This window comes from Arthrobotrys flagrans, assembly GCF_004000055.1.
Source record: "Arthrobotrys flagrans strain CBS H-5679 chromosome Unknown unitig_8, whole genome shotgun sequence".
NCBI lineage: Eukaryota > Fungi > Ascomycota > Orbiliomycetes > Orbiliales > Orbiliaceae > Arthrobotrys > Arthrobotrys flagrans.
This window is the reverse complement of record NW_027137553.1, coordinates 4,719,763-4,737,167: the sequence shown is the minus strand read 5'-3', so window position 1 is coordinate 4,737,167 and position 17,405 is coordinate 4,719,763. Positions and strand designations below refer to the sequence as shown.

Below are 17,405 nucleotides of genomic sequence, written 5' to 3'. Positions count from 1 at the left end.
ATAAGATCGAATCCGTAGAAAATCTCGACAACTGCCTAAAGAGTACCCACAAAATCCGCTAGTCTTTCCAGGTCCTAGCGGATCAGGATTCATTCCTCAAGAGGGAAAGGAGCCGAAGCTAGGGTGTGCTGAGATAATATCCCCACAACTTTAACAGGCAAATACGATGAATCAAAGTGGTCAATCTAGTGAAATATCTTCGGTGAGGGTGCTGGCGCAAGTGAAATGATAGGAGGGATATGGTGTGCCGTTTGTTGACTCAAAAATAGACCAACGGCAGCCATAGATTGCTACTGAGGCTGTTCAATTTCCTTCTTAATAGTTTGTACCACCCCAAAAGATGCCTGATACTTATTGATTCGAAGAAACAAGCGGAATTTCATCGGTCTAGTTTGACTTGCGGTCTCGTGGTCGTTCCGGATTCCGTTGATATTTGAGACTGCCTGCCCAAAGGCTCATATAAGAGGAAGAAGGGGCGGCATACGGGCCAATAATGTTGTCTTGTACCTTCAGAACGTGTCGTACGAAGCTGCATTTTCCTGGATCCTTGCATTCCAGTCGCATGAATATCCACAAATCCATCAAATCTCGACGACCTAAGACTTATTACATCATTCCTATTGATCCTTTGCTTGAATGGATGACAGTTAAATTCGCATCCATAATTAAATATTAGCACGGAAGCGTGGGAACGAGACATGGATATAATATCACTTTGTCGACGAAGTCGATATATCGTTATGTGTGGGCTAGAAATACCACATGCGCCAACGCAATATTTGTTAAACATCCAATTGAAAACCAAGCCTCTAGGAACCGAAGGAGGGGCTTTGTAATGTGCCCGTAGAAGTAATTAAACTCGAGTTGGAAGATTTTTTTGACGTATTCCATGGTGCGGGGCTGTGGCGCCGAGAAATCTATGCAATATCACATCTGCGTCCAGGTTGAGCTAGCCTAGACATTCATATTAGCACGCTAGTCAACCTACGTCAGCACAGCCGTGTTCGGAAGGGCCTCAGGCTGAGAGATTTCGAAATTGGTCGATAGCTCCAACAATTTACGATTCGTAGCTTAGGTACGCGCATATGCGGCTCAACTACATGCATAGTTCCAAGTTGCATGTAGAGATGTGGTTTTGGATATGGGTAGTGTTTCTTCTTTCGCAATTTTTGAGATTATTTAATGGGGACATTTCCCTCGTTGTCGATTGTGGATGCATTCCTTGACCAGTCTCGTACCCATCTGACTGTGAACTCGAGAGCCATTATCTTTAGATTGGTTTAAGATTTCTTTGTCTCCTTCGCGTGCGCGCAGCCCACCGGGGCGTCTCAACATCTTCATTCTTGGAAACTATCTTTCTAATCTCACTCCGGCTCGAGCGCTTGAACCCGAGTACTCGAGGCTACCAAATACACAAGATTCCAAATTTTAAACCTGCATACATAAGCACCCTATTAATCGATCATGGACTTTAAGGGCACTAGCAGTAGCATAGTCTCGAAGCCAGATGCGGGTAGTAGCAGTGGTTCGGCAGTAGTACTGTCATCACAAGCCTTTACGGAATGTGGAAAATGCGACAAGCTCCCTGGAGTTATTCCGTGCACCTGTGGCGAAGTATTCTGTGAACTATGCTTTGTAACAAGTCATCTGCGGCGGAATCCTACACATCGTCGGAAGCCCGCGTCTGAGAGGAGAATTCAGCACTATTGGAACACTATTACAAATGTTCTTAGCGCTGGAAACCATTCATATGTCTTTAAAAGAGATGAAGCCGCTAAATGGTTTGGATTTTCGACTAAAATAACTGAAAATGATGTTAGAGTATCCATGATCGCAGAAACTCCACGGTTGGCAAACTTGCTTGACCGCTCGGCGCAGGCCAACCCACAAGGCTCTAGTCTCCAGTTTCCAAGCATAGTATCTTTTACTGGGTTAACCGGTGCAGGAAAGTCAGTCATAAGTATGATCGTTCCAAGGCTAAAAAAGAGATATCATGACTTCACTCACTAATATATTAACATCTGAGCCTTTAAATAGTTCGTTCACTCATCTATCTTTCTGCCAAAACAGAAACCTGGGAGTCGCTCGAAGCTCCAGTTCCGGGGGCAAGCTCAGGCGCTGGTTTGTTTGTTTCGACCACCGGAGAGGTTAACCTTTATCCAGAGCCCTCAAGCCTCGGGACCGAGACACCCCTCCTTTTGGCGGATTGCGAAGGCTTGGCGGGAACAGAACCTCTCGCCGCCAAACACCAAAACGATTGGGTAAACCATAGCCGAAGATATCGGATCGAGGGGGCCCGGGACCGGAATTCTGTCGTTAAAACCATCTATCCCCGCTTTCTCTACATCTTCAGTGATGTGATATGCTATGTAACAAATGACCACAGGTCTTGGGCTGACACTACTGTTCGAATGCTGGAATGGAGCTCCGTAGGAGCGCAGAATACTATCAACCAATACACACTCCCGGCTCTGATCATAATTCTAAACGCCCCCAGTGTCGAAAATGAAGCATGGGTTTCAGACGACGAAGATTTTCTCACTAGAGAATTCTTCGCCGCTATATCGGAGGAGCTAGAGGCAAACGATACTCTCAGGGCCCTTGCTAAGAAGGTCAGAGCAAACATCATGAGTACTAAAATACAGCCAATACCTTGCGGCATCTCGCTGACTATTCATATGAATTATATTTTTGCTATAGTACGGAGAAACGAATATACAGGGACTGTTTAAAAGAAACTACCTTGATGTTCATGTGCATTATATTCCACGACAGGGTTCCGGACGATTGGGCGGCGTTGATATAGTCCATAAACAGAACCAACGCCTCCTAGATCGTATCAGATCCGATTCTCAGCGTGTCCAAGCAGAGCGAGCCAAGTCATTGACTCGCTTTGACAGCAAACAATTGTCAACATTGACGGACCTCGCTTTCAAGCATCTTGCAACAGGAGACCAAAGACCATTTGACTTCGGCCTATGTCGTCGGAATACAATCATACCTGAAACATTACATCTCAGCATCGGAGAATATCTTCGTCATTGCTTCAAGCCCGGCGTCTCGCTCGGCCTGCCTGCTTGTGTCCCTGCCCTTGGGATCATCATTTTGCGGAATGCTTTATCTGCGAAAGGTGAAGGTGAGTCCCAGATACCTTGGTACATTTTTACTATTTGCTTGATATTGTTGCGCCTGTCCTCGAGCCAAGATTATATTAGCCGTTATGGATTTTATTTCATTGTCGTACTTGTACCACTCCACGATAACTAATCAAGATAAATTTTTAAAATATTTAGATGATATACTTATCCCATCGACGGTATTTAATCCAGAAATACGAGGGGCATGCCTGAAAGCCATAGAGTCTTTCTACGATGAGAATGTAGCCTGCGCATACATAGACCAGAGATCTGGTGAGAGATGTGTGAACACGAAAGCTGGTCATGGCGCGAAGGGACACCAAAATCAATCAGGCAAATTGATGGAGAATGGCGAGTATATTGAGAGCGACGACAGGACAAACCCAGAATCCTTTGTCGCCTCGGTCGATGAACACATTACGAACATAATGCACGAATTTAAGCTCAAGGACCACTCAGATAGAAAAATATGGCGGACACTCGCAATCCAAGAACATGAAAAGAATATTCGACAGCTTAGGCGGAACGGGATTTACCCACGAGCAGGACGGGCAGCGAGAGGTGACCCGTTTCGCAAATCCTCCATCTGCTACGGCTGCCTATTCCAAAAGCCGGAATATTTGTTACCGTGCGATCATACAGTATGCGAAGAGTGTATTAGAGCGCATAGTGATTCGACAGCCGCGGCCACAACAATGAAACAAGCGACAGGGAAACATACTCTGACGTCTTGTATTATATGCGGGACCTCCATTGGCCTAGGTTGGCCATTCAAAGTGAATATTCGTCCACAATTGTCAGGGATTCGTGTGCTGTCCCTTGACGGTGGAGGTGTTCGTGGTATCAGCCAATTGGCGATACTCAAGAAGTTAGAGTCTCGGATTGGTCTCGGGTTGCCTATTGGGGACTTTTTTGATATTATCGTTGGAACAAGTACAGGTGAGTCGCACCCGTTATTTCTAATCTACGCACTTCAAGACTCCGTAGTCGAAATATAGAGTATAAAGCTATTAGTCATTAACCTAACTTTTTCGGGAAAGGTGGGATTGCGGCTCTTGCTCTTGGAGTTTACAAAAAATCCGCAACCAACTTCATCCCGCACTTTAAAGAAATATGCAATGGCGGTTTTAGTAAAGAGGATCCTGGATCAAAGTCAGAAAAGTCCTTCTGGGAATACTTGAACACTTTTTTCACTTTCTCGCCGGGAAGGAATGATGCGAAACCGCTATACTTTTCTGAAAATCTAAGAAAATCCCTCCAAGAATTCTTTGAAAGTAAGAGTCATAGAAAGAAAGGGTTCTTTGGGTTGAATAATCATTGCAGGGTAGCAGTGACGACAACTGTTGCATCGGAGTGCCAGCTAATCGCAAATTACACTCGCGGGGATCATGGCAGGTACATGTACTCTGATACTGGGCTTGTAAATGTGTAAGTGGTAGCACACATCTGCTTGACTAATCTCTAGAGACTTAGGAGATATTCATATATGACATAAAGCAATATTTAACTCCACTCACTTACACAAATCTTTATATTATCTAGGGCGCTATGCACGTCGGCCGCTCCACCTTATTTTCCTCCACACGTTGACCATGGAGCTGCTTGTCGCGATGGCGGTCTCAAAGAAAACAATCCCATTCACCTTGCTGTTACAGAGTCAAGGGCTCTGTGGGATCCGAGATATGATCTTATTCTCTCCATTGGATCCGGCAAGGCCTCAAATCCTCAGGATGGTTCCGAATTCGACAAATTAATAGAGCCAACAGGGCTCCGTCAACTTTTCCACAACTTTTTGAGTACCATGAATGGAAATGATGCCTGGATTAAGTTTCAAGAATCATGGGATAAGCGAATCACAGAGCGGTCTTCACGACTCAATGTAGAATTCGCCCAAGAAACTGAGCCATCTTTTGACAGCCTTTCAGATATGGGAAGTATGGAGGGACAGGCTGAGCGGTGTTCATTCGAACAGATGACTTTTGACTCTCCGTTCCAGCCGATAGTAGGAACTCCGGAAGACGGCCTTCTCGAGGTCTTAGCCGACAGACTTCGAGCGAGTCTATTTTTCCTTCAGGTTAAACTAATCGATAAGACGGATGGGTTCGTTGTCACCGTTAAAGGGACGATAAGATGCAGACTCGGGCCTGGCGATGAAGGCTTCGATAATCTGTTATCTATGGTCTCTTCCTTCAAAGTCAACAACGAGACCATAGTCACTTACCCCGAGTCTGGTCCATCAAGCGAAGGATATTTCGTACTTGACATAGAATTCTCACACGAGTCAGTTGGCGAGGCCATTCGCATTGATGTTAACTTTGGGAAGACACACTGGGTTACTATTAGCGGTTGTCCGATAACGATAAAGGTACGTTAGTAAGATTCTCGAACCGGGAGCCTATTTCCGCCAGTACTCGTGAGTCAACTAACGTTTCCGGTGATGGTATGTATAGGAAGTAATGGAAGAATGGGACTCTGTCGAAGCGCAGGATGAGACTGAAGACAAAGCGACAAGGGATAGCCTCCCTCCAGACGATAGCGCGGACGCTGGACCATCAACTCCTAACCATGAAACAGAATCTAGGACGCGGATCGATTATTTTACAACTGAAACCGAACAAAATGGTTCTCGGGGATCAGTTTGGGATAACGATGACACACGTAGTTTGCAAACAGATGATGCGAGCGACTTCAGTTTTGATGGATCTTCTTGACCGTGCAATTCAGGCATCGTGCGCATCTGCGCAAATAGGTAGCTCGGGCTACGAGGGATTCCTTATTGCTATCCCACAAAATGTCCAATTTAGAAAGTTTTTCCATGTAATAGGAAGGAGAATGACCAAAAAACATTTTTTTATTGGAATATTGGGATGCGGATTTTATTTTATCGCGTAAGTGACGTAGATATGCAGAGAACCCGAGCAACCGAAAACATGCGGAGGTCGGTTGGGTGATCAGGCGACCGGCCGGACCCTTTTTTGTATGCAAGGCCGGGTTGAAAATATGCACAAGTTGGGTCCTTACCCTTCCCAAGCGTCTAAGTTTCGGGGCTAGAACATCGATTGCCAGCTACGTCCATAGCTATCTTTGCAAAGCTCCGGTTAAGAACTACTAACAGCTGCTGCAAGTTGAAAATCGCTTACTATTCCCGATTCGCGAGGTAGTAAGTAAGTAACTACGTACTTAGTTTCGTAGGGCCCCAGCGGGAAAGGGGATCGAGGATGGTGATACTCGATATCCGGATAGTTAAAATATCAAATGTGAAGGGTTGGTGGAGACAACTATTATTTTTAAGCGAGCGACGCGGCATCCGGTCTCGAGACTAGGCCGAGCGCGAGGATGACCTTATGCGTATGCATGACCAAAAGTATTCCGGAATGCTGCCGTGGGGATGTTCCCAGTTGAGAACCGACAATGTAACACCCTGACTTGAACATAACAGCCTAGCTACGTCGGAATTCAGTACTTTATCTCAATGTAGTCTTGGAACTTCAATTACAATGCAATTCAACATAACCAAATTGCAAAAAAGATCTTAAACAGCAATCTATCGATCCAGGCCGTGGTATCGATTAACTCGGTCGCGATAGATCGATCGCAATCGGGAAAACGGCTTATGTTTTCTTTTTGATGTCGAGGTCAATTGCCTGTAGATACGCATGAATACATGGGATTATAAATATCGAGCAAGATATCGATACTTGTCTCTAAGCTCCTGTTTTATAAGCACGGCGCACGCGCGTAGCTCAATTTATTGATTTATGATTTCCTTGGAATTTAGCCCGAGGCAAGAAAAGGAGAAAGACTCCAACCATGCAGGTCCTGTCTGTCCTACTCCTCCCAACCACTATAGCCCAGTGCGCAGTGGTCCTGGCCCTGGAGACAAAGTCCAATCTTGTCAAAAGAGCCGGCACTCCCAAGCGTCCGCCTGAGAAAAGAGGTAAATCTCCGTTCTTCAAAAAGTCAATCGATAACATCCATTCATACTTCGACTCCGTGTGGGACGCCACAAGGAACTTAATGACCTTCCGTCCGTTCGGGACAAACTTAATAAGGAAGAATGTGAACCTCGAATCGATGAGGGTGTTCTATGCTTGGGCTAGCTGCACTGGTCCATATTCATATTCCTTACTGAAATCGAAGTAAGGCCAAAACTCCAAGCCTTTCAGGGCTCGCCAAATCTCAAGATCCCGACGACTTCCCTACAGAAGCTGCCGCTGCTGCCGAATATTGTCGCAAAAGGACCGTTCCGGAAGATCAGTTCGAAGGTACTCTAATAGGTCTGGCGCATGAATATTCGAACTTGTTCGTTACAACCAACATACAATCATGTCTCGTCGGATTGACCTGTGAAAGCAATGCATACTGCAGCGTTTTCGAATATCCATCCGCCGACATTGATGTATAGATCCAGAGATTCGAGGAATTGAGCATGGTTTTAACGTAAGTACCACGTATGCCAAAAACCCTAGCAGAGTGCTAGCCTAGACTGATTGGATCAATATCTGTAGACCATCATCGCCGTGTCAACTTATAACGGCGAAACCTTGAACTCTGAGACAATAAAGTACATCGGCGAAATCTTGCAATAGTGCAAACAAGCTAAAATGATTATGCACAAAAAGGAGCGACTGCACGGCCCGACTATCTGCGCTCCCAAAGCCGGAAACAAAAATTGAAATATCAATAACTGACAACTGAGTAGCAAAACCGTACGGCCTGGACTACATTGCTATTGTTCGAAGATAGATAGTCAATCAATTGCACCAAAATGTATTCTCAGGGTAGTCTCGTAGCCAGACGCCGGTTGGCCACAATATGTGTTGAAAGTGTGTCATTCTGCTCCCGAAGAATCACGTGACAACACACTTCCACTTTCAGAAGCTGCAAGGGAGCTAGCAAGGGGAATGCTCAGTAGGCGGATTCCTAGCTTCGGCACCTTATCGAGCTGGAGCTAGCCATGATGTCGCGTGTGTCCGGTGCAAGGAAGCCGAAGGAAACCGCATTCCAGTTGTATTTAAGCTCCAATCCTATCTTAAGGGGTTTTTAAACCATTCTCTGGAATATATCATATCATCCTCTTCCCTCTCTAATTGATCGATCGATCTTAGAAACCTTGTATCTGCATCCTGCATCAGCTGCATGAGAACAAACATACCCCGGATTTTCGCGAGAGCAAACAATAGAACATGGATCCCGAAGCCAAACACTTGCTATCTCTTGGCGCGATAAGAGAGAGGTCGAGGAAGGTCTGGGAGGCAGCTGAGGCTGGGAAGCTTACCCATTTTGATTACCATGAGGAACGGATGGAAGAGGTCGCGGAGTTTGTGACTTCTGTCATTGAGGTACTGCCTCGTCCCCAATTCATCGTTGGTTGTTGTGAATAGGATGTTTTGTTAACATTCTCTTGTGTGTGTTACAGCGAGACTTCGGACCTGACAATTACCACACCATCCCACCGCATGGCCGCTGGCAACATTTCGAAGTTGGAGGCATACCTCGTGTTACAAAACTAGTCGAAGAATGGAAGGCAGAAGGATGCGACGATGTCGAGATCTGCCGTCGATTGATCGACCTCTTTTTCGTTTCCGTTCTTTTGGACGCCGGTGCCGGCGACGTTTGGCGATACGTTGAACCTGGTACCGAAAATAAGTACGAGCGAAGCGAGGGTATTGCGGTTGCTAGCTTGTATATTTTCAACGAACTGGGGTTTACGGATGGGAAGATTCCAAGAGTTGATGGTATTTATGAGACCGCACCCGATGAATCTTCCAAGTTAGATATGCTAACTGTTTTGATTTTCTTTGACAGGACGAGGCTTGGAGAACTTGAAGGTCGAGACTCTTGCAAAGGGATGTCAGGTTACTGAGATCAATCAAATGCTTGGCGTCGATTCTCGAACCGGTCTTCTGAATAGCTTGGGAACATCACTTCTTCAGTTCCCAGATGTATTCGGAGCTGAAGGTAGACCCGGCAATCTCGTTGGTACGGCCCTCTTCTTGTCCAACGATATAACCTTCGATCTAACACTAAAATATATGAATAGACTACCTCCTGGCCGGGGACCCTGCCCAATTGGACGTCCTCAAACTCTGGGACGTCCTACAAGCCGTTCTGATCCCCAGCTGGCCCAAAGACCGCACAAACGTCAACAGCCACGCAATCGGTGACGCCTGGCCGTTAAGCACCTTAGGAAGCCCCGGCACCACCGCCGCAATCCAGCCATTCCACAAACTGACCCAATGGCTCACGTACTCCCTAATGGTCCCCTTCATCCGAATTCTCAACAAAACCTGGGTTAACGCTGAATCCCTCACCGGTCTCCCCGAATACCGTAACGGCGGTCTCTTCGTCGACTACGGTGTTCTCACGCTTAAAAAGGAATCACTCGAGAGGGGTCTCAAGGCTTCGAATGATAACTTACCGGTGTTTGAGGGGAGTGATGATGTTATCGTTGAATGGAGGGCTTTGACGTTGGGATTATTGGACGCTTTGTATGCCATGGTTGCTCCGAGGATTGACACCACACCTCCGTTGAATATGGCGCAGGTTTTGGAGGCTGGGACCTGGAAGTCTGGGAGGGAGATTGCGGCGAAGAAGAGGCCGGAGACGAAGTCTAGTCCCATCGTTCTTCGTAGCGATGGTACTTTGTTTTAATCCGTCTTGTATGATTGGTCCTTTAAATCGGAGGGACCACTGCGTGGAGGCTGATATGAGACCAGTCTTCAGCAATTAGAGGCCTAAGTACTTAAGTATGTGAATGACCTTGGATCGTAACGATAAGGATAAGTTAGATTAAAATTTAAAAGCTTGATTAGGTTATTTCGCACTGGTTCCGTAAACGAGACAATAGTTCCTGTCACACGGTAACGGTATGGGGAAATGAAGCTAAAGGAAAATAAAGTATATCCCCCACTACGCTCAGGAAACGACGGACAGTTAGTGCAATATCAGTTAGTGTAATCCCAAGTGGAAGAAGCCGAACCTTCCTTCCACGTAGAAAGCACACAATCCACCTTTGCCATCTCACCGCTTTCCAAATCTTCATAAACATCTGGCGGCGCGACATACTTCCCAACCCAAGAATCCTCAAACTCCTCGTGGTGTTCCTCAAGTATATGAATCACCAACATTTCTTCCTTCTTACAAAGATAAACCATACCATCCTTACGATCTAACTCTTCCACTTCTGGGTGCCTGAGAAAAGTACCACAAAAGGGACATTTGAAGAAGCGATTCTCCAGAGAATGAATCAAAAACCTATCCATCTTGACGGTATACTGATCCAGAAAGAATGAATGAACCCAGGACATTAAGAGACAATCGTAAGGGTGGGATACGAGTTTAAGACTAAATTTGTGTTTTGACCCGCATGGTGGTCCGAAGTACTGAGTCAAGATGTTGCGATAGAGAGCTGAGAGATCGGATATTGACATCCCGCTGATGATATGTTCCTCGTATTTCTTTGCCGAAAAGTAGATGATGTGGATGCTCAAAGTAGTGGCGATCGGTATGTAGTTGACAAGAAGGGGGTCTGAGAACCTTAACATGAAGTGCGAGTCCAATTTGTCTTCGTAGGGGCCTCCGTTCCTTGCTTCTTGAATTGTGTCGCGTATGAGCATTTTTTTCAATTCTTCGGGTGATCGGATAACGTGCAGCGGAATATATTCTTTCGAATATACCTCCACCATCTTGTTGATCATTGCGTAAGCAACGTCTCCAACTCCGAGATGGAAGTCCAGTAAGTGAAAATATTCCTTGTCCGTTCCTTTAGCCTTTTCTTTCCGAGTTTGGGAATAACTGCGACGATAGAGTTCGTGCCAGCAAAAGGCCCACCTATGCATAAAACTCCCTTTTCAGATGTTTCTTCCGGAGGGAGGATTGTCTTCGCATAGGCGATTGCATCAGCCTTGCGAACCCATATATTTGGGTTTTTGCCGCTGCTGAGGAAGCCCATGTATTGCATCATTTCGTAGATTTGCGGTGTAGTTGTCGCATGCATCTCAGGCGGAATGACAATATCCAAGTATTCCCTTGGGAGCTCGTCAACAACTTGAGGCCGATGACCACCATGTCAGCCAATATTATTGCCCCAGCTGAAGAGGAAAACTAGTTGTTTGCATACTTACTCCAGAATTTCTTACCCAAACACATCAGGCATAAGCCACGATAGAACTTGTCTCCATAATATATCGGATGGATTGGACAAGTCGTAGCTTGGACGTAACAGTTGAAACAAGCCAGTGGATCCCTCTGATCCGGTGGGACAAGGACGTCCATTACTCTTTTCCAATAGTCAACGGTCTCGCAAAAGCCGTTGGCAGAAGTATCTGGCATCCAATATATTTTTCTCCAGATATTCCACCAGAGCAGTTGGTTCGATATGCCTAAAGCGCGCCGAAGGATTTGGCAGGTTGACGAGAGATGCTTGACATCTTGAGGCTTTGGAAGGTTGAGAGCAATTGCCATGAGGATTTCTTGGGGTAGGGTAGTAAGAGATGGCATTTTGATAGTAAGAGTAGACGAATAACGTCGACGTTGACAGATTGTTTGCGACGCATATCGAGGGTCTCGATGCAGATGAGATGTCGAGACGCAGCTGAACTTCTAAGCTGCCCACGAGAACATGCAGCCTTATGTGACAAAGTTGTGTTGTTTACGCCACTATTGCACAGCCACCATGCGGCATTTCCAGAAGAGGCGCGGGCGAGGGGTCTTGGCGCTCGGCGCGGGTGGATCCTGTCGTGGGGTATGTTACGCCGTAGCTATCTATGGCAGACTTGACAGGACGTGTAATCCCGCTATGAATCAACCTTAGGCTTCTGACAAATCCCAAAACCGCGTCACTACATATCCGGATATCTCGTAGCTTTAAATAGTCTGCACCACCTCAGTTTAATCTTGAATTCCTACATTCACGCCGTCTTCTCAGAACCGGTCGACAGCTACAGCTTTAATCCAAGAAGCTTGAATCTTACCGAATGGCGACAGTGGTGGTAAACGGTCCGAACCAGCGTCGGCTTAACGTCAAAGTCACACCAGGAACTGTTCTAAATGACGTCCTCAGCCAAGCTTGTGATAGGTTCGGACTAGCAGCTGACAGTTTTACATTACGGTAATTATCATCGCTTGCAGATGCTTAAGCAAGATCAAGAGCAAGAGCTAATACACCTACCTCAGACATGGCAAAACGAATGTCGACCTCACACTCCCCTTCCGACTATCACGACTGGGCCCCGGTGCCAAACTAGACCTCGTCAGACGCGAAGGAGGCAAAGCCGGCTCGGTTATCACAGTTGCCCTACAATTCATCGATAACTCCATACCTCGCATGATCGAAAAGTTTCCTGGTTCGGCCACATTATGGGAAATCCTGAAGAAATTCGAAGACAACTCCGGCGGGAAGCTCATGTTGACCGAAAGAGCCGTTCCGGATGGAACCCAACAGGGTGCTGGGAGGTTGTACTATGAGATGCCAACGATCCAGATCATAAATCGGGAGCTGGCTTCTCTGGATGATCTGAAGAAATCGCTTGCTTCCCTAGGGTTTACGTCGGGAACTGCTCTCCTTCGGATCAAATTTACCCAAACGACAATACCATTCGAGGAAGCGATAATCCAATTTGCAGAGTTGAATGCAAAGCCGGATACGGCAGAAGGGTCTACATCAGCAAGTGCTTCGGCTTTGGCACCCACAGCTGCCGAAACATCAGCTTCAGAGCCCGTCTCCGAAGACCTAACACCGGAGTCGTCCACGCCGGCTACATCCACCCCGGCACTCGACGCAGAAACATACCCGATTCCCACCTTCCCAGACCAAATCGCACCCCCGGAGACATCGAACACTCCGATAGAGCCTGTCCACCGCGAGAACACCGATGTAGGACCGAACAACCGCGAGATCTCCGTCTTCAACCCCGGTAATTCCACAGTTCCGTCGGCCGCTGTTGTAAACGTCGACGAAAAAGAGTACGATATGTCGATAAACCAAGCTAGGCAATACCAAGCTCAACTCAAGGCCGCTACGATAAACAAGCGACTATTAACGGAAGCTCAGAAACAAAAGCTTGCAGACGAAGAGAAGGCTCGACGGTTGGCAGTCGACAAGGTCGATATTCGTGTTAGATTTCCGGAAGGCAGTATCGTACAGAGTGTGTTCACACAAACGGATACAACCGATGATCTGTATGCCTTCGTCAAGGGTATTATGAGGAATCCCGGATCAGACTTCCATCTCGGTATGTGCTCTCTTTTCCCTTACACACGAGTTACCGTTGGATTTCTAACACCATATCCACAGCCCTTCCCGGACCAAAACAAGACCCCATTCCTGCCAACGACAAGAGGATCATCGTCGACTTGGGGATAACACACGCAACGCTTCTAAATTTCTACTGGAAAGAGAGCGTCAACGCCTCCATCAAGAAGCAAGATCCACTATCGGCAGAATACCGAGAAAAGGCACGAAGGCTAGAAGCTCCAAAGGAACCGGATTCGGTAATGGTCGATGAGGAAGTTTCGACAAATCAAGCACGGAAAGGGAGTAGTAGCGGTGGTGGAGGTTCTGCATCGAAAGTTCCTAAATGGTTGAAGTTTGGGAAGAAGTGAGGATAGATCATACATGGGTTATTTTTCTCCATGCGAAGACTTTTGAGCGTTCATATCATCTTGCTTCTTTTGGCCGCTCCGATGAAGTAGCGTTTACAGTGTTTGGCACCGGCCATGGCTTAGCTTTTTCGTTACATTATTTTGTATTTTTATAGGCGTAGAGAAATTCATGGTATTCTTTCAGCAGCCTGGCCCCGAAATAGTTCATATAAGAAATGATTCGCAAGCCAAGTCCGTAACCATCCTAGCTTCGAGTCCATAACTATCCCACTTTCATATCCGGGGTCATGCGCATTTTAATATATTCGTCGTCGCAAGGCCAGTCGCTTTTCTCCCGCAGAAGGCTGAAAGCTGCGCAGCCTTTACCGTCAACACGTAATCGAAAAGAACGCACGTTTCAAAAAGATCTAACCGCTCTCCCGAAGCTATAAGAATTCCAGACCTTCACCGCCTCTTGCTTACGAACTGTCGCTAAACCCGAAATTCATCGATCTGTCCTCTTCTCCGCTTCCATCGTGTGAATCATTCACCACCCGTGGCGGCCGTCCTTGACAAGTTTTACCACACAAGAATCAACGCAATTATCACGGGCTTGCGCTGGTGATATAAAACTCACAATGTCTCCTACAACGCTGGACAGGTATTTTACACATCCTCTCCCTCCTTCGTTTGCGTACCTCGAGTACAAAATCCCCCCGAAACCAAGACGTCCGTAAGTTGCTTGAGATTTCTAACCGACCGTTTGATAAACCGCGGGATGTCCCCATCTCGCGATACCCAAGAAACGAATAGAATGTTGAGTTCAAAGGTACGGCGGATCCCCCAATCTTCCCTTTCTGCTTTACACCATAGATATATTTTATATCTATATCCGTCGGAAACAACAAAAAACTCACATCTTGATATAATTTCAGAACGCAGTCCTGGCCTTCGGCGGTATCGTCGCCCTCGCCACCGCGTTTACAGTCTTCGGATCCGGCGACCAGCCGATTTTTCCAAAACCCGATGATCCCACCGGTGGTAAGCAATGCCCTTAACCCATATCCGAATACGCATGGCGTACTAAATTCTACATGCGGCCGGATCAGATCCGTCAACGTGGTCGATGGACCAATTGAGGAGATGGTTGGAACTCGTAAGTTATTCGCAACCAATTTCTGAAAAACCCCGACTTGATTGTTTATTTTTTGAAAATAAAGAGGAATCTATACCCCTCGCCAACGGCCACGAGAGAGGAGTTGCTGGAGAGGGTCAGGCTGAATATTCGAAGACCTTCATGAAAACCTTATATTCATACGCTTGCGGTCAAGGGCGTTGTTGCACGTTGTTTACCATAGCCAAGATTAGCCTGTTACCGTTCACAACAGGTAATTTTAATCGGCCGGCATGTAATCGATCGCACGACCAAAAATCCGAATCCATCCTTTCAAATTTTCGCCTAATATCCGATACGCAGCATCGGAAGTACGTATTCCCGCTTACCCCGGAACCGCCATCCCAGCCAAGTTACGGCAGGTAGTATCACGGTAGCGCCGAAGTTCAAGCAGCAAGTAAGACATTCAATTACCCGTAAAAAGCCTCACCAAGAAATACCACGGTTTCAAGAGAATGATGCGTAAGAAATGTATGCTCGTCGTTGAATTTCAGTTCGCCATCCCGTTATGCAATACCCCCCTGATTACTATCTACAATCTTGATCGTGAACGTGAATGCCCTAGAGTATGTACACGAATCCATGCCTTTCAGTCCCACCGAATGTAAAAACCGTCTACCGCCGTCTATGAGCGTCTATAGCCATCTACTTGCAAGTAAGATCAAGAACGCCTCCTCCTCTACCTTAACCCACCCTCTCCAAAACCCCCGCCCTCTCAAAAGCATCAACGAACATCCCCTGCAACGCACACCAATGGAACCACACCCCTCCCACCACCGCCAGATGCCAAATATTATGACTCCCGCCCACGAAATCGAACATCCCAGGGCTCCACCTCTCCGGTATCTGATTCGCATAAATCATCGCACCGGCGAGGTATACACCCAACGACTTGAATATCGGTAAATAAAATCCGAGACACCAGGATAGACCGCGGGTGTACAGGAGTTGGGCTACCGGGAGGAAGCCCGAGGCACCGAGGGAGACGTAGAACATTACTCGGAAGAAACGATAGTCGGTTCTGTTGAATATCGGACGCCAGGGGAAGATTACGCCGATGGTGCCGAGGATGACGGTGAACGACATGTAGAGGGTGCGGGAGATGGGTTCGTTGTAGAAGGCGGTGTACTATTCATAACTCGATATCAGCATAGCCCGTACAAAAATCGGAGAACTGGGTGCGAATTAATGACAAACCTCGGTGGTAAGAATGCTAGAAGCGACCAGCAGGCTAATTCCCGTGTAATCCACACAAGCAAATCTTTCCATGGTAGTAAGTTCGGCAATACTGCTCATCGTATGCCAAATGGTGCTACACGCCAATGCCTTCGCGGCAGCAAAAAAAAACAAGGCATTGATATATTTGTCCGCGGTCGTATGGATCGAGAAGTTCGACGATGCCGGGTATAGATAAAACGCCAGAGCTAGCACACCGAGGAAACCAAGGAAGTGAGTCCAGATATTGCAGGTTTCGTTGTGGATGTGTGTGAACATTGACAGGACGCAGTCGAGCTTCTTCTCCGAGAAACGGTAGCCGGAGAGGATGTGGGCGTTGACTTTCCAGGGTGCCGGGAGGTCTAGAAATGCAATGTTAACATCCTTTCGAACCGACGTGCCGACAGCATACTCACCGGCATATTGTAACAACTTCCCCTCCCTCGCCTTAACGATCGCCTTCTCGATACTCTCCGCCAACTCGCTAGCCCCCTCGACCGCCTTCTCAATCCTCTCCTTCGCCCTCGAAATCTTTCTATCCATGCTAGCCTGCGCCTTCTGATCGAACTCCACCAGCATCTCACTCAAAAAGGCCAATCCGGCCTTCGCCTTCTCGTGGAAATCATTCTCCCAGACACCCTTAGCGATCAATGCTTCATTATAACTCGCTTCCAAAATGTCAACAATGAGCCTTGCTTTCCGCCGGCCCCGAGCGACCATTTCGTCTGATACACGACTGCATTCCGATCGAATTGTCGATAAAGTGGTATATGTTTTTTCGAGCTGGTGGTCGAAGGTTTCGGTTCCCAAGGTACGGTATTCGTCGATTGAGGCGTCCAGATGTTTTTCGAAGTGGTCGAGACGGAATTCGAGGTCTGCTAGGAAGTCGTCTAGCTATATTATCATATCATCATAACATTAGATTGATTGTGTAACTCAAGAGTACGGCGGAAGAGGAAGAGCGTATGTACCATTTCCAGGAATTGCTCCTCATCCTCGGGAAGAGAGTAGTGGCGCAGGCTATTTCCGAACGAGAGGCGACGGATGCGGTTGACAGCCGTCTGTTGCCATGTCCCCGGATTCTCAAGGGCAGAAGTAGTCGCCATGGCGTCGGAAGGCCCGTCCTTTTCCATCATCTGTTGAGGTTTTTTTGTCCTTCCGTGTGGATATCAAGTCGGATTGTAAATAGTAGCAAGCAGTAGCGGTAATAACGGTAAGGATGGAAAATGCTGACAAGAACGGAGCTGACAAGCAGAGGCAAAAGGAAAACAATTATAACCAGAAAAAAGAAGAAA

The 17,405-nt window shown here is 46.9% G+C and overlaps 6 protein-coding genes across 6 annotated transcripts; 4 read left to right on the top strand and 2 right to left on the bottom strand.

Annotated features, from left to right (window-relative positions):
• Window positions 1-1,464: 1,464 nt before the first annotated feature.
• Window positions 1,465-5,848, top strand: DFL_007853 (uncharacterized protein; the record flags this gene model as incomplete). Its single annotated transcript, XM_067637500.1, has 7 exons — window positions 1,465-1,960; window positions 2,038-2,612; window positions 2,701-3,136; window positions 3,294-4,076; window positions 4,178-4,565; window positions 4,680-5,502; window positions 5,588-5,848. 7 exons carry the CDS (start codon window positions 1,465-1,467, stop codon window positions 5,846-5,848), a joined length of 3,762 nt encoding a protein of 1,253 aa, XP_067489011.1.
• Window positions 5,849-8,323: 2,475 nt separating this feature from the next.
• On the top strand, window positions 8,324-9,791 carry DFL_007852 (uncharacterized protein; the record flags this gene model as incomplete). The annotated part of the gene is made up of 4 exons (XM_067637499.1): window positions 8,324-8,479; window positions 8,557-8,875; window positions 8,946-9,119; window positions 9,181-9,791. The coding sequence occupies 4 exons, from the start codon at window positions 8,324-8,326 to the stop codon at window positions 9,789-9,791; spliced, it is 1,260 nt and encodes a 419-aa protein (XP_067489010.1).
• Window positions 9,792-10,084: 293 nt separating this feature from the next.
• DFL_007851 (uncharacterized protein) lies at window positions 10,085-11,639 on the bottom strand (the record flags this gene model as incomplete). Its single annotated transcript, XM_067637498.1, has 4 exons — window positions 10,085-10,731; window positions 10,817-10,891; window positions 10,971-11,186; window positions 11,264-11,639. The coding sequence occupies 4 exons, from the start codon at window positions 11,637-11,639 to the stop codon at window positions 10,085-10,087; spliced, it is 1,314 nt and encodes a 437-aa protein (XP_067489009.1).
• A 476-nt stretch (window positions 11,640-12,115) lies between these two features.
• DFL_007850 (uncharacterized protein) lies at window positions 12,116-13,742 on the top strand (the record flags this gene model as incomplete). Its single annotated transcript, XM_067637497.1, has 3 exons — window positions 12,116-12,249; window positions 12,315-13,372; window positions 13,435-13,742. 3 exons carry the CDS (start codon window positions 12,116-12,118, stop codon window positions 13,740-13,742), a joined length of 1,500 nt encoding a protein of 499 aa, XP_067489008.1.
• Window positions 13,743-14,359: 617 nt separating this feature from the next.
• Window positions 14,360-15,022, top strand: DFL_007849 (uncharacterized protein; the record flags this gene model as incomplete). Its single annotated transcript, XM_067637495.1, has 5 exons — window positions 14,360-14,382; window positions 14,535-14,550; window positions 14,657-14,762; window positions 14,831-14,877; window positions 14,942-15,022. The coding sequence occupies 5 exons, from the start codon at window positions 14,360-14,362 to the stop codon at window positions 15,020-15,022; spliced, it is 273 nt and encodes a 90-aa protein (XP_067489007.1).
• A 557-nt stretch (window positions 15,023-15,579) lies between these two features.
• DFL_007848 (uncharacterized protein) lies at window positions 15,580-17,216 on the bottom strand (the record flags this gene model as incomplete). The annotated part of the gene is made up of 4 exons (XM_067637494.1): window positions 15,580-16,023; window positions 16,093-16,472; window positions 16,527-17,004; window positions 17,082-17,216. 4 exons carry the CDS (start codon window positions 17,214-17,216, stop codon window positions 15,580-15,582), a joined length of 1,437 nt encoding a protein of 478 aa, XP_067489006.1.
• Window positions 17,217-17,405: the final 189 nt, after the last annotated feature.